The sequence below is a fragment of the Cervus elaphus genome, chromosome 16 (assembly GCF_910594005.1).
Source record: "Cervus elaphus chromosome 16, mCerEla1.1, whole genome shotgun sequence".
NCBI classification, from domain to species: Eukaryota; Metazoa; Chordata; class Mammalia; order Artiodactyla; family Cervidae; genus Cervus; species Cervus elaphus.
Genome location: NC_057830.1, coordinates 11,459,212 through 11,472,921, shown reverse-complemented (window position 1 = coordinate 11,472,921; position 13,710 = coordinate 11,459,212). Strand labels below are relative to the sequence as shown.

At 45.1% G+C, this 13,710-nt stretch overlaps 1 protein-coding gene across 4 annotated transcripts in view; it reads right to left on the bottom strand.

Moving 5' to 3' along the window:
* ECPAS (Ecm29 proteasome adaptor and scaffold) overlaps nucleotides 1-12,899 on the bottom strand; it is a 111,642-nt gene extending 98,743 nt beyond the window's left edge. The window contains exons 1-2 of one of the 4 annotated variants that reach the window (XM_043927182.1): nucleotides 12,375-12,500; nucleotides 3,354-3,457 (exon numbers count right to left, since the gene is read on the bottom strand). In XM_043927182.1, coding sequence (XP_043783117.1) covers nucleotides 3,354-3,375 — 22 coding nt within the window. In that variant the 5' untranslated portion in view covers nucleotides 3,376-3,457; nucleotides 12,375-12,500. Of the gene's footprint in view, nucleotides 1-3,353; nucleotides 3,458-11,729; nucleotides 12,263-12,374 lie in introns of those variants that run through there. The other 3 variants (XM_043927181.1, XM_043927184.1, XM_043927180.1) reach the window with 3 other exon arrangements.
* Nucleotides 12,900-13,710: the final 811 nt, after the last annotated feature.

The following is a 13,710-nucleotide window of genomic DNA, read 5'->3' as shown; positions in this document are numbered from 1 at the left end:
CAGTACTCATTTGCTCATCCATCTCCAGAACTCTGCAGGCTGAGACACTGTGACTTAGCCTCTTGGTATCTCAGCATTTAACTAAGTGCCTCACAGAAAGAAGCTGCTCAAATACCTGTCGGGTGTATGCAATATTAATTCCTCATGCATTGGAAAACCTATTTAGGTTGATACATCTGCAGTAAAGGAAAGGAGGGGACTGGGAGCAATTTATAACACATGACATCAGAATCTCTTGGGAAAGAGATTGTATGTTTTTAATATCATGACAAGTGCTTAAGGCTTTTTTAAAAAAAGAAGAGGTGGAGAGAAATCCAGAAGGTTTGAGGGTGACAGATCTGTTCTGCTCCAAATAAGGAGGGGTACAGTAGTTATCACAAAGAGAAGGATAGGAGAAAAAAAGAAAGATGGAAGGGGAGGACAGACCAGGAAAGGGCAGAAAGTGAAGGCCTTTCCCCATGACTCACTACATCTAAGAGTTAAGAGCTGCTCTACAGCTAAGTGAATTCCTGAAATGCTTGGGGAAAGAGGGGTGTGTGTATGTGTCTATGTGTACCTGTGTGTGTGGGGGTGTCACCAGTGAAACACGTAGGTTTCATGTCCAAACTGACAAGGGTGTGTGTGTGTCTGTGCCTCTGTGTGTGTGTGCATCATCAGTGAGACACATGGGTTTCATGTCCAAACTGACAAGGGTGGAACCAAAGCACCTTTTTTCAGAAATAGGGCCTGGAAGCTAAGATAAGCATTAAGTTAAATTAAACTAAGAAATTCACAAAATTTAGATATGATAGAGTGCAGGTGGGTAGTGCGGCGGGTCCCTCTGGACTTTGACAATCTCTGCAATTAGGAGATAAAGGCTAAAACTACAAAGAATAAGGACGCCCTAGCTGGAATATAGATTTTGTATGTAATACTCAATCTCTTCTGGTAGATCAATCTACCAGAATTTAAAAATCTAACCAAATACTAACTGGTAGTTACAGTCCACATCATCTATTGAAATTCCCTGGTGGCTCAGATGCTAAAACGTCTGCCTGCAATGTGGGAGACCTGGGTTTGATCCCTGGGTCAGGAAGATCCTCTGGAGAAAGAAATAACAACCCACTCCAGCACTCTTGCCTGAGAAAGTCCATGGACGGAGGGGCCTGCAGTGGGCTGCAGTCCATGGGATCGCAGTCAGCCAGCCACGACTGAGCAAGTTCACATCTATTGACTTCTATATACCATTCTGGTTCACCAAATGTCACTCTAACACTTAGCAAAATCTAAATGAGGTCAGTAGGATACTTCTTTGGGAATTAATGCTTAGAACTGTGATGTCATTTTATGTTTTTTAAAGACAGGCTTGTCCCCATTTCCCAGTTTTCTTTTTTAAGGAACTCATTAAACACAAATGTATTAAAAGGAAAATGTCGAGGAGTCTAGCAGTAAATACAAATATAGTAAGACAGGCGGGGGCGGGGGGGGGGGGGGGCGGTGGAATCCATTCCCAGAAGGAGATAATCCACCAAGGTGCCTGTGGCAGTCGCCTCCCTCCAGCCAGGGCAGCCCAAGAACCCCGCTGGCAGTAGATAAGAACCTCCTCAGGCAATGATGTCCTGAGCACCAGGTTCCAGCTGACAAAGTCGCTGCTGAGACGCCTTCGCCCCAGAACCAAGGCAATCAGACAAGCCGTCTTCCTGTTCCCCAGCCCACCAGTCTTAAATACCCCCAGGGCCCAAGCAGATGCTCCCATGTGGAAACCCCTGCATCGGGATACACTAGTGCCTAGACTTTCCAGGGAAGCGAAAAGGGGCCTTTCTTCTTCAGCTACGTCAGAAGTCCTAGCCACGTGTACTTCAGGCTACTCTAAGCCCACTACCAAGCCATGATAGCCCAGAGCAATGCTATGCCCTCCCTGCTCACACACACACAGCCCCTCACTGCCCCCTGACCAACCCCTGCAACACCACACACAAAGAGGGTGGGGTGGAAGAAATCTGTTGGCTTGGCAGGTCTGGGTCAAGTGAAGAAACAGCAGTGCTTACCTGTACCCTAGATATAATGAACGTGTGCCAAACTCCAGATGCACTGAGGCCCACAAACATTCCCAACCCCCAGAGAGGCCCTTTCCCCCAGAGACAGTCGCTGGCAGAGGCCCAGTCAGAAATCAGTGTTAGTAAGCTGATGAGCAGAAAGATTAGTTCAGATTATGAAAGTTGGCTTAGAGGAGATGATACATACTATGCAAGAGGTTAGACTTCATAAAAGTCAAATGTGTGCTGGTTAAGATCCGCCCAAAGCAGTTAATTACTTAAGACAATGCTCACTTGGATGTGTAAACTCTGGAAAGCTTTTTATTTAAGTCATTATTTAAATCCCAGCATTTGTGGTTTAACCTGCTTGCCTTCAGTCTATTGTAATTAACACATCTATCCATGTAGGCCCAAAAGCTCGAAGAAAGAATCTAGGTGCAAATAATGTCCTCATTTCTCTCCTAAACCCTTTCCCCAACCTTTCAATTTTCCACTTCTCTGTTACGGAACAAAAATATGTGAAATAGCAAAAATAAACTCAAGTTTACTCTAAAGTTGAACTTCGGTTTGTAAAATATTCCATTCATTTCATCACTCAAAATTCCACCTAAATGAATTAAGGCATCATAGACCATTAGCAGCAACGAACACACCAAGAAACAGTAGAATGAACTGGGCGAAGAGGAATCCAGTAGTTCAGTTGAAAGATAGCAACAAAATGTACCTTTGGACTGAAGCTACAATATCTCAGGTACTCATGGATATTGAATTCATAATATCAGAGAATTACAATCTGAATTTAGAGTTTCAATCACAGGACTATCCAATGTCACCCAAGAGTGAACCTGACACCATATTCTTGTTCAGCCTCAGAATGAAGTAGAATTAATGGCTTTTCCATCACAGTACATGTCAAATTGGCAGAATTAGGAACACCCAATTACCATGATGATGCCTTTCTCAACACCTCTTCATAAATAAAACAATTAAACCCATGATGACACTTCTGGAGCACATAAAATCATACTTTTTTCGGTTGTGGTATACAATACAACTTGTGAACTAACACCCATACCCTTTTCCTTGCACACACTGCTAAGTAACACCTTTAAGTTTTGTCTTTTTCTTGCTAATTTTTTAAACGTTAATGTTTATGTGATGACAGAGAATAGAAGCTTCACATAAATAAAAACTAACATGAACTTCACTGGTTCTCTCAGGACAGTCAAAGGAGAAAAACCCATGAAGATTTTGTGGGGGAAAGCTACTTGATAATTTATGCATTTTTAAATGCTACTACAAAAAATGCACACATCCTAAGGAACTAAATCTACTAACCTCTACAATCAATGTGATACATGGTTTATCCAGTCTTGACAAAAATCCTCTGGATCACCAATGGTATGTTCATCCACTCGTACATATGCAATTGTATAAAGAATCTATTATTTAGAACACCAGAAAAAAAAAAACAATTAAAAGATTTATATTTATAGCTACCATTTAAAAGAACAAAATAAGCAATTTTCATTTTTATGCTAAGATCTCCTAATTTGATGCATGCTCTGCTTTTGCAAATTCAGAATAAGGGGGTAAGTTATAGTCATTACCAAATTGGAGAAATAGTAAGGAACATGTCCATAAATAAAATTTGGTGTGTAGAAATAAGGTCCTACGGTACGGGACAGGGAACTATAGTCAATATCCTGTAATAAACCGCAATGTAAAATAACATGAAAAGGAATAAATATGTATAACAAGCACTTTGCTATACACCAGACACAACACTGTAAATCAAGTATGCTAAGTTAAAGAAAAATTGAGTGTGTAGAAGTAATATGCTAATACTTTATATATTATATATATACACACACACACACATACTGGTAGTTTTTCACTGAAGGCTAAAAAACTCCAATAAACATACATATTGTGCGTGCACATATATGTCATAAACATAGAAAACTTTACATTAAAATTAGAACAAAGTGTCTGACTTATACCATACTTTTCTAAGAGCATTAGTGGTTGGGCACGCATGTTATTAACACATTACAACAGCTGAGAAGGCAAATGGCTCATAGTCTTTACCCTGGGAAACCTTTGCCCTCTTTTGACACTTTTGATCCCCTTCCCTGGTTCTTTCTGACTTCCTCTCATCCTTATCTATGCAGAGCTCCCAGATAGCTGTCTTCTGGACAGTCTATCCACATCACCCCGCATTCTCCCAAGCCTCAGAATCAAAGTTCCCACACACCTGCAATTTATGTGCCCAGCACTATACCAAAGTCCTTAGCATATATCATCTCTTCCCACTCTTAGAACAACCCTGTAAAATAGCTCTGTTATCCCATTTTACAAATGAGAAATCCAGGCCCAAAAGTTAGGTCCTTTGACATTAAAACTTAAAAGTGGCAGGGATTTCCCCGGTGGTCCGGTGGTTAAGAATCTGCCTTCCAATGGAGGGTATGTGGGTTGGATCCCTGGTTTGGGAACTGAGATCCTGCCTGCTGCAGGCCAACCACGCCTGTGCATCACTAGTAGAGAGAAGCTTACAAGCTGCAATGAAGACTGACGCAACCAAATAAATATTTAAAAAAATAAAATGTGCCAAGGTCAGGATTCAAAACTCGTTCTGACTTCAAGGCTAGAGGTTTCAGTCACTATTCGAAATAGCCTCCCTAGACAACTCAACATGGGTGCCTCAATAATTTAACCCATGCATTCAACAAATGATTTACTATTTCTTGAACACAAACCTGTTCTCTCTTATCTCTGCTCTTACCTCTGGAAATCTGTCTAGAGGCTACACTCTCTCCTTGTAATCTCTCAGGTAGATTCTTGGAATCACCTCTAACTCCTCCAATGAATAACTCCCTACTATTCAGCCAATAGTTTCTCCCTATTTTCAGGATTTTAGATTATATTACCTGTCGAATCCACTTCCACTATCCCAGTTCAGACCTCAAGCTTCTGCTAACTTGGCTACTGTAATATTTACCTTCCTTTCAGTCTTGCTGCTCTTGGTCTCTGGACCCTTGCAATCAATGTTAACATCACTGCCAACTGTTAAACTTATAAAAGGATCTACTCATGTTACATCCCTGCTTAAAAGCCTTTGATGGTCCTCTACTGTCTACAGAACAAAGTTCAGACTAGTTGTGCTGGCATTCCTATGCAAGCCAGTCCCAACCTATCTTCCCAGCTTTACTTCCTACCACCATCCCTCACCAAGAATAATAATTTATACAGAATTTAACTGTCTGTACAGTGCATTAACATGTATATTAAGCCTAACAACACTGAATTTCTTATGGGAAAGAAAGGGAGACTTAGTAAGGTAGTGTAATTTGCTCAAGATCTCAAATTGTAAAAGGCAGAAAGGGTCAAGTCTCTTAACTCCAATCTTTAACTCCTTTCCCAGAACTTCATGCAGCCATCGTATATCAGACTCACTTGAACTTTCCCTAAAAATACATATTTTTCAATCTCTATGTCTTAGCTCAAGTAATGTTCCGTTAACCAGAATACTATTTCTCACTCCTTGACATTTCTAAAGAATTGTGTTAGACATTTTTCTTTTCATTTTTTTTTTGACATTTTTCATATCATACTTCCAATCAGTTATTTACATTTATATATAAACCTGCCTCTACACTGGGGTTTCCCTAGTGGCTCGGATGGTATAGGCTCTGCCTGCAATGTAGGAGTCCAGGGTTTGATTCCTGGGTCGGGAAGATCCCCTGAAGGGAACGGCCACCCACTCCAGTATATTTGCCTGGAGAATTCCATGGACAGAGGAACCTGAGAGGCTACAATCCATGGTGTTGCAAAGAGTCAGACATGACTGAGAAACTAACAAAAAAAACTACACTGAATGATAAGCTCTGTGGGGCCAGGACCATACTAGTCACTCCATTTTTAAAGTCTGCTTATCGAACTGGAAAATGTGTGGGGAAAATAAGGCATGTAAGACAGCAAGCATCACAGCAGAGACTGGCCAGGACTGAAACCAGAGACCAGCACCTTGGATCAAACCATCCGAGCACACTGGCAGCGCCTGCAGTTTTAGCGTCTGTCTTCTGAACAAGGTCGAATGCCCCAGTGCCGATTATCCTAGCCTACACTGGCCCTTATGAAATATTACAAGTTACTGCAAGCAGCATTTAAAACAAGATGAGGTAGAAGTGAAAAACGACCAGTTATAAAAAGCAGAAATACCATCGCTATTTTCCATTTTAACCTTCCTTTTTGGCTAAGTAACCAAAACGGAGATGGTACAGGCTTGATTTAGCCTGTTGACACAGCTCAGCTCAGCTGCATGCATGGCTGCCATGAAAACAGCCATCTCTCGGGGGCTGTTACAGCGAGCTCAGACTCATGTTCACCTACACGGCTACACGTACGGCCTCCCCGCCTCATTCCCTAAAAGAGCCACCAGCATGCCCGGCACTGGCAGAGATTCTCTCAGAAGACACATGACATGATGACTATCTAGCCAACACTTGAACACTAAGGTGGCTGTGTCAAGGGGTCAAGTTGAGCAGCATCAATGTGTCTGAGAGTCCAGGCTGTTGCTCCTTCCTGAGTTGCCTTTACCCCAGTGAAGATCAGGTTCTAAGGATGCCTTAGAATTATACAGCTCAAAATATGAAACCATTGAACAGCTGACCAGGTGAAAAGTCTCAAACACTCCCTCCCCTCAGTCAGAAATCTCCCTATCTACCCACTGCTAAAATATAACTACAATGTCAACATTTCCATGCACTGGCAGAGGATAATATTAGAAGAAAAACTAGTCCACATGCCTTGCACTGAATTTCATCCCATTCCAAACAGTTACATTACCCTAAATATAAAGAAAGAAAACTACAGACTGTGATCTTAAGTAATTTACAAACTAGATTTCAGAACTGCCTTTAACAGTCAGAAATAATCATTCTCTATTTCAGCATCTTCCCCCAAAATCTATTATGTCCTATTCAATGAACATCAGAATCTTATAACATTTTATACACTATAAGAGGTTTCTTCTGGAGGCTTAGCAAGACATCGGGAAAAGAGCCATGCTGATCTTCTTATAAACTGTCTTTTCCCTTTCAGAGACAGTAGCACAGCAGCAGCACGGGATTAACATAAACTCTGGAATCAAAGAATCTGAGTTCAAGCCCCAGCTCTGTACTTTGAGGACAGCTCCACCAGACAATAATAGCACCAAAGTCACAGGGTTGTAAGGATTCAATCAATTAATATGTACAAAGTGATCAGAACACAACAGTAAGCTCTCAATAAACATTAGCTTTACCGTTGTTCTATTACAATCACCTGATTCAAAGTGACAATGACAGGATGTTTGTGAAAGGATAAAAAATTTTAACAAATTCCAACCCAAGATTATCCTGCTTACCTTTTGGCAACCTTCATACATGATACCACTCCATGACACTACTCGGAAAAAAAGAAAGAGAGGGAGAAAAGAGAAGAGAAGAGAAAGAGAAGAGTAAAAAACAAGCCTACCCTTCAGTTCTCCTCCTCAGGAGCTCCTAGGGTGTGGTAGCAGACACGACTGAGAGCAGCTACAGATTCCATTTACATTTTTAACGTGCATATCATTTCAAGTGCAATGGTAAAACGCAATGACTTAAAATCTATGGAAAGGCAGTGTTACCAGCTACACATCTCAAGATAACAGACCTGGGGACCAAAGCTGTTAATATTACTCTAGCATAGTCTGTAACAACACATACAGTTTGCTCCGGACATATCTCTTTACATTTACTCTTCCTCTTTCTTCTCAACAGCACTTTAATTCCATCAGTGGACTTCCGTGTTTCTTTGGTCGCCCACAGCAGTGTTAAAAAGCAGTCAGATAACTGGATTAAAGTAACATGTAGCTAGAAATTTAGGAATGCATCTGACTTCGTCTCTTCATCAGCATGAACACACTATGACAGGGGTCCCCAACCTCCAGTTTCCTATTGGGAAGCCAGCCACATAGCAGGAGGTGAACTGCAGGCCAGCGAGGCTTCATCTTCATCTGTATTGACAGCCACTCCCCATCGCTCACATTACCACCTGAGCTCCGCCTTCTGTCGGATCAGCATTCGCTTGTCAAAGAAGTGCAAATCCTACTGTGAACTGTGCACGCAAGGCAAGGAATTTAGTTTGCCCCTTCCTTATGAGAATCATCCCCAAACCACTCCCCACCTCCAGTCCGTGGAAAAACTGTCTTCCACAAAACAGGTCCCTGGTGCCCAAAAGGTGGCAACTTGCTGCTCTATGGCACACGGAGGTACAGAGCCTAAAGGCTGGTTACCAATGCCCATGAGCCATCTGCAATCCAACTCTAACTCTACCACTTACTAGCTATGGGATCTCAGGAATCTAAAATGCCTGTTTTCCATGCCATAAAACAGCAGTAATAACTTTACCTACCTCTTAGGATTATATTGACGAATAAAACAATATATACAAAGCACTTAAATCAATGCTAGTGCTGAAATACTGAAGTGTACTGTTGTCTCCAATTCACTTTGAAATGCATCAAAATAAGATGGATTGAGTACTTAATGCCACTGAACTGTACACTTAAAAATGGTTAAGATGGTAAATCTCGTTACGTATGTGTATCTTACCACAATCCTTTTTTAAACAAAAATAATAAAATAATTAAAATAACATTTTAAAATGTGGCTTGAAAATGGACAGATATGTGATAAAGCCAGTAGTGAAATATCATATGTAGAATCTAGGTAGTGGGATATGAAGGTTCATTTTCAACTTTTCTGTAAGTTTGGGAAGATTTTTATAATAAAACATCGGGGGAGGGACAATGTGAGCATCTAGTAGTTTGCTTTTATTATCTACTGGGGCTTTCCTGGTGGCTCAGATGGTAAAGAACCCGTGCGCCAATGCAGGAGATGTGCCGTTCAATCCCCGGGTCGGAAAGACTCCCTGAAGAAGAAAACAGCAACCCACTCCAGTATTCCTGCCTGGGAAATGCCATGGACAGAAGACCCTGGTGGGCTACAGTCCACAGGGTCACACAGAGTCAGACACAACTAAGCATATAGCACACACATCATCTACTAGTCTTAAATAACAGCCAGCAAATATTCATATACTTAGCTCCTTTTTTTTTTTACAGCCATCTCTCCTTTTATTACAGCCTTTCTGAAACTGAAAGTGATTTAAGTTCCTAATATATATGTTCAGTATATATGACTGTGATTTCAAGTTAAATTATTTTAAGGTATCAACTACCAAGTATTTAATCTCTCCTTAAATATAGAAACCAAGTCAACAGACATCTGTGGTCAATGACTAGGGATTTGACCAAACAGAACAATGAAAAGGCAAGGACTGGAATAACTTCCTCCTAACTTTTGCAGTAGCTGCTAAAGCCAATAAATTTCTTAACCAGAACTACAAACATCTTAACAGGTACCTGATGTACAGGAGTACACTGCCTGTATACAAATGCATCAGTCACTTAAGAATGAAATCCAATTCTTCCTCAAGTTTTGTTCCCCATTACAACTAGTAATTAATAGTTTAATATGTTTAGTGGTATAACATGAATTCAGGTATCTTGCAGTGGAACAATTTAAAAAGTCAGACCACCTCACACTCCTTGGGACAGCTGCTATCAAAAGCACAGAAAACAACAAGTGTTGGCAAGGTTCTACAAAAAAACTGGAGCCCTTTGTTTACTGCTGGTGGGAACATCAAATGATATAGCCACTGTGGAAAACAGGATGGCAGTTCCTGAAAAAATTAAAAATAGAATTATCATATCATACAACAATCCCACTTCTGGGTATACATACAAAAGAATTGGAAGCACAATCTCAAAGAGATACATGCACATTCATATTCAGATGAGTGGATGAGAAAATACAATATATACATACAATGGAATATTAGCCTTACAAAGGAAGAAAATCCTGTCACATGGTACCGCATGGATGAACCCTAAGGATATTATGCCAGATGAAACAAGCCAGTCACAAAAAGACAAATCTTGTATGAGTCCACTTACATGAGATAACTAGAGACGCCAAAATCATAGAGACAGAAAGTAGAATGGAGGCTGTCAGAGGCTGGGAGGAGGAGTAGGAGGGATTTAGTGAGCAGTGAACTTCAGCTTTGCAAGATGAAAAGTATTCTCAAGGTAAATGGTGGTGATGGTTGCATAACAATATGAATGTCCTTAAGACCACTGGCCTGTACAGTTAAAAATGGTTATGGTGGTAAATTTCATAGTACATTAATTTTACCACAATAACAAAAAAATGGAAGAAAAAAGATCAGGGAGCTGACCTCCCCAGAAGGACTGGTGGTGCTCCAGCTTGGCAATAACAGGCAAGCGATCAACTCTGTGACTATCAGCCCCTGTCTATCTCTAACCACCGCAAGAGACCTTATCTACCCAGACTCTGCATCCTACCCAGGGTCACACCAATGCTTTATTTCAGCTTCAAAATGACCAAACACCACTGCTGCTACACCAGTTTTGTGTCAAAGCAGCAAGGAGATTTAACTCTCTAAACTCGCCTCCTCTTTAAAACAAGGATAATTTCTACCTACCTGCTTTAGTAGGCTGTTACGAGGGGAAAAGTGAGATCATGCATGTTAAAGTAGCTTTAAACAGTCAAAGACCAAAGAAACAGAAATTATTATGTGTACAGCTACTCTCATATGGAAATTGAGAGAGGGGGCTGTAACAACAGAAACTTCCCAAGGCTTGCGACACCTGTCCCAGGTTTCATTCCATTTAAAACTCACAGCATCCCTAAATAATACCTTTCTTGTTTTTGATCATAAACTGAAGGGCAGCACGGAGAAACCCAACACTTCAACTTAAAGCTTTACATCCCAACACCCCCCAAACGCAATCAGAAATTATCTTACAGATCCTAGGAAAATTCGATTTTTTTTTGACCCCCAGCCTGGGCCTGCGGCGCCCGGGAACTACACTTCCCACAAAGCACCGAGGCGAACCCGGGCGGCGGGCGGAGCGGCCTGCGATTCAGGGTGACCACCGCTCTCCCCGAACGTGGATCGCCGTCCCCCGGAAAACTGCAACGTTTAAGGTCAAGTGTGCACTGGCTCTCCTTTCCCAGAGCGCTGTCACCCCGAGGCTTCCCCTGCAGCGAGCGCCGCGACCCTCTCTGCCCTCCCGTCCTTCCTGCTCCACCTGAGGGTCACCGCCTATTCTTGACCTTTCCGCTGATTTCCAGAGTGTCACAACACGGCACCTTCTCCCCCTCCCCGAAAGCGCTATTTCCAGAACTCGCCCCACAGTTAGGACCGGAGGAGTCCACGGAGGGGTCAGACGGGACGGTGGGCACAGCCCGCCACCCTGGGGCTGCGGCCGCTCCGCCAGCCCAGCCTCCGCGGGCAAGGGGGCTAGGCTCCCCCCCATACACACCGAGCCGAGGCGGATCGCACACAGAGGGCTCCTCCCGGGGCTCCGGTTTCAATTTCGCAACGTGACGGTGCAAAGCTGAGGCCTACAAACGCCAGCGGTGGGCCTGCCCACCAGGCCCGAGCGCCCCAGCCCCCCACACGCCGCAGCCGCCGCCCGCCCGTCCGTCCGGTGCCGCCCGGCGACCCGACCCTCCCGTCCGGCCCCGGCCGCCGCCCCTCCACCCCCCGGCCCGGCGCGGCGCCGGCTCCGGCTCGCGGCCGCAGGCTTGCCGTGGCACTTACTCAGCTCGTCCTGGGAGGCGGAGGCGGCGGCCGCAGCCATGTTGCGCCGGGGAGGGAGGGAGGGGCCGGAGGGGGAGGGCGCGGACGGGCGGCGCGGGGGGCTCGCCGCTCGCGGTGCGGCGGGGGCCAGGAGCCGCCTCCGGTCGCTCGGCGTGGGCCGCGCTGCGCCCGCGAGGCCCGCCCGCCCGCCGCCGCCGCCTGCGTCCTCCTCGCTGCACGCGTCGCTCTCGCCGTCCCCCGCGAGCTCGCGGCTGGGGCGCTCCCGCAGCCCGGCGCCTCTGCGGAGCCGCCGCCGTCCGTCGGCCGAGTCCCCCGTGCGCCCGGCCCGCGCGGCGGCTCTGCGGCTCCGCGCCGCGCTCGCCCGACTCACGCCGGTTTTATATTTAGAAAGAGCTGAGCCATCCTCCCAGCGGCCCCCCCGCCGGGCCCCTCGCGCGCCCGCCTGCCCGCCCTCGCTCGCTCGCTCGCTCGCGGCTCGTCCTGCCCACCTGCCGCCGCCCGCCTCGCGCGCGGGAGCCGGCCCCGCGTGCGCTCCCCGCGCGGACCCGGCGCGCGGCGGCCTGCGCGGGCGGCCCGGCCTAGCCGCTTCCGCGCCCGCGCAGCCTGCGGCGGCCTTGGAGCGGAGCAAACGCGCGGGCCTCTGACCTGAGTCCGAGCCGGTCTCCATGACGGGGATGCTGCGCTCGGCGCCGCGACGCGGGCGCCCAGAAGTGAGGCGAGCGGCGGGCTCGGCCCCCGGGGAGCCGCACGCCGCCGTCCCTGAGGGGCTTGGCCGAGCTGGTCCGGGCTGCCCCGGCTGGGGGAAATCCTCGAGGCCGGGCCGGAGCTCTTTCTGTAAAGGTCTGTGGCTGTCACGTTGGCTGGTCCCGACCTGGAGAAACACGCCCGTCCAAAGGAAGAGACGTGGACTCGGAAAAGTAGAGCTGGGTTCGGAGTCGGCGGGAGGAAGCCCCGCCCCGCGCCTCCCGCCGAACTTCTCAGCCCTGCGCTGACTCAGTCCGGGGCGAGCTCCGGCGCGGCGATCGGCCCCCGACCCTGCTCGCTGGGCTTCTTTTATACTTAGAGGCAGTCATAGAGTGTAGGTTTCTGAAGCTCTTAGGAACTAGGACTACCCAGTGAGGGAAGGTCACGACTCCAACTAAAAGTTCAATAAACTAGGATTTTTAAAGTTCAAATGCAAGTTTGTATGCTTACAGGAGTTGTTTTCTTACATTTTTGTTGTAATCCCTACGTTCTTTTTGGTAACCCGCGTGATTGAGTTTGAATATAGTGATTTAAACTTTACGCCTTGTTTGTCCGTGACGTCACTTAGTTAAGGCGTTTGCATAATTGCTTTACTTCAAGTGATAGTACTGGCATAACAAATTAGGTACAAGATCAGGTACATTTTTTGTGTGTATGAAAAGAAATTAAGATCCTAAGTGAGTTGAAATTGTGTTTATCCCTAAAAGAAATCTATAAAGACCTAGTTAATGTCTTGAAAAATGAATACGTACCATTCCAGATGTAACTTGTGCAAGTACAAGATACTTACACAACAGTAAAGACGTGTATGTCCTTTATTGCTTTTATTATAGAAATTATACACGATCTTTGCAAAAATTTAAAATATTCAGAATTAAAATTGAAAGTGAAAGAAAGCCCTTGCGCCCTCCCACTATCCCACTCCCCAGAGAAAACTACCGGTTAACGGGTACACTTGAGTGTGCATCCTCCAAGGCCTTGTGTCTGTGCACACACGTATAAAGCCCCCAAAATAAATAAGTGGGGAGGGGGTTCAGATTCATGATAAAAGTTCTGTATCACTGTTTTTCCCCCGTAAACATTGTGCCACGTTAACTCAAAAAGCTCTACACCACCACCACTGTTTTTGTTGATGACTTCATAATATGTTAAGTTAACCAATCCCTTTTTTTGAGGACGTTTTCCTTTTTTTGTTTGATGGTGACACGAAAAGCGATGAACTATTTGCAAACAACAC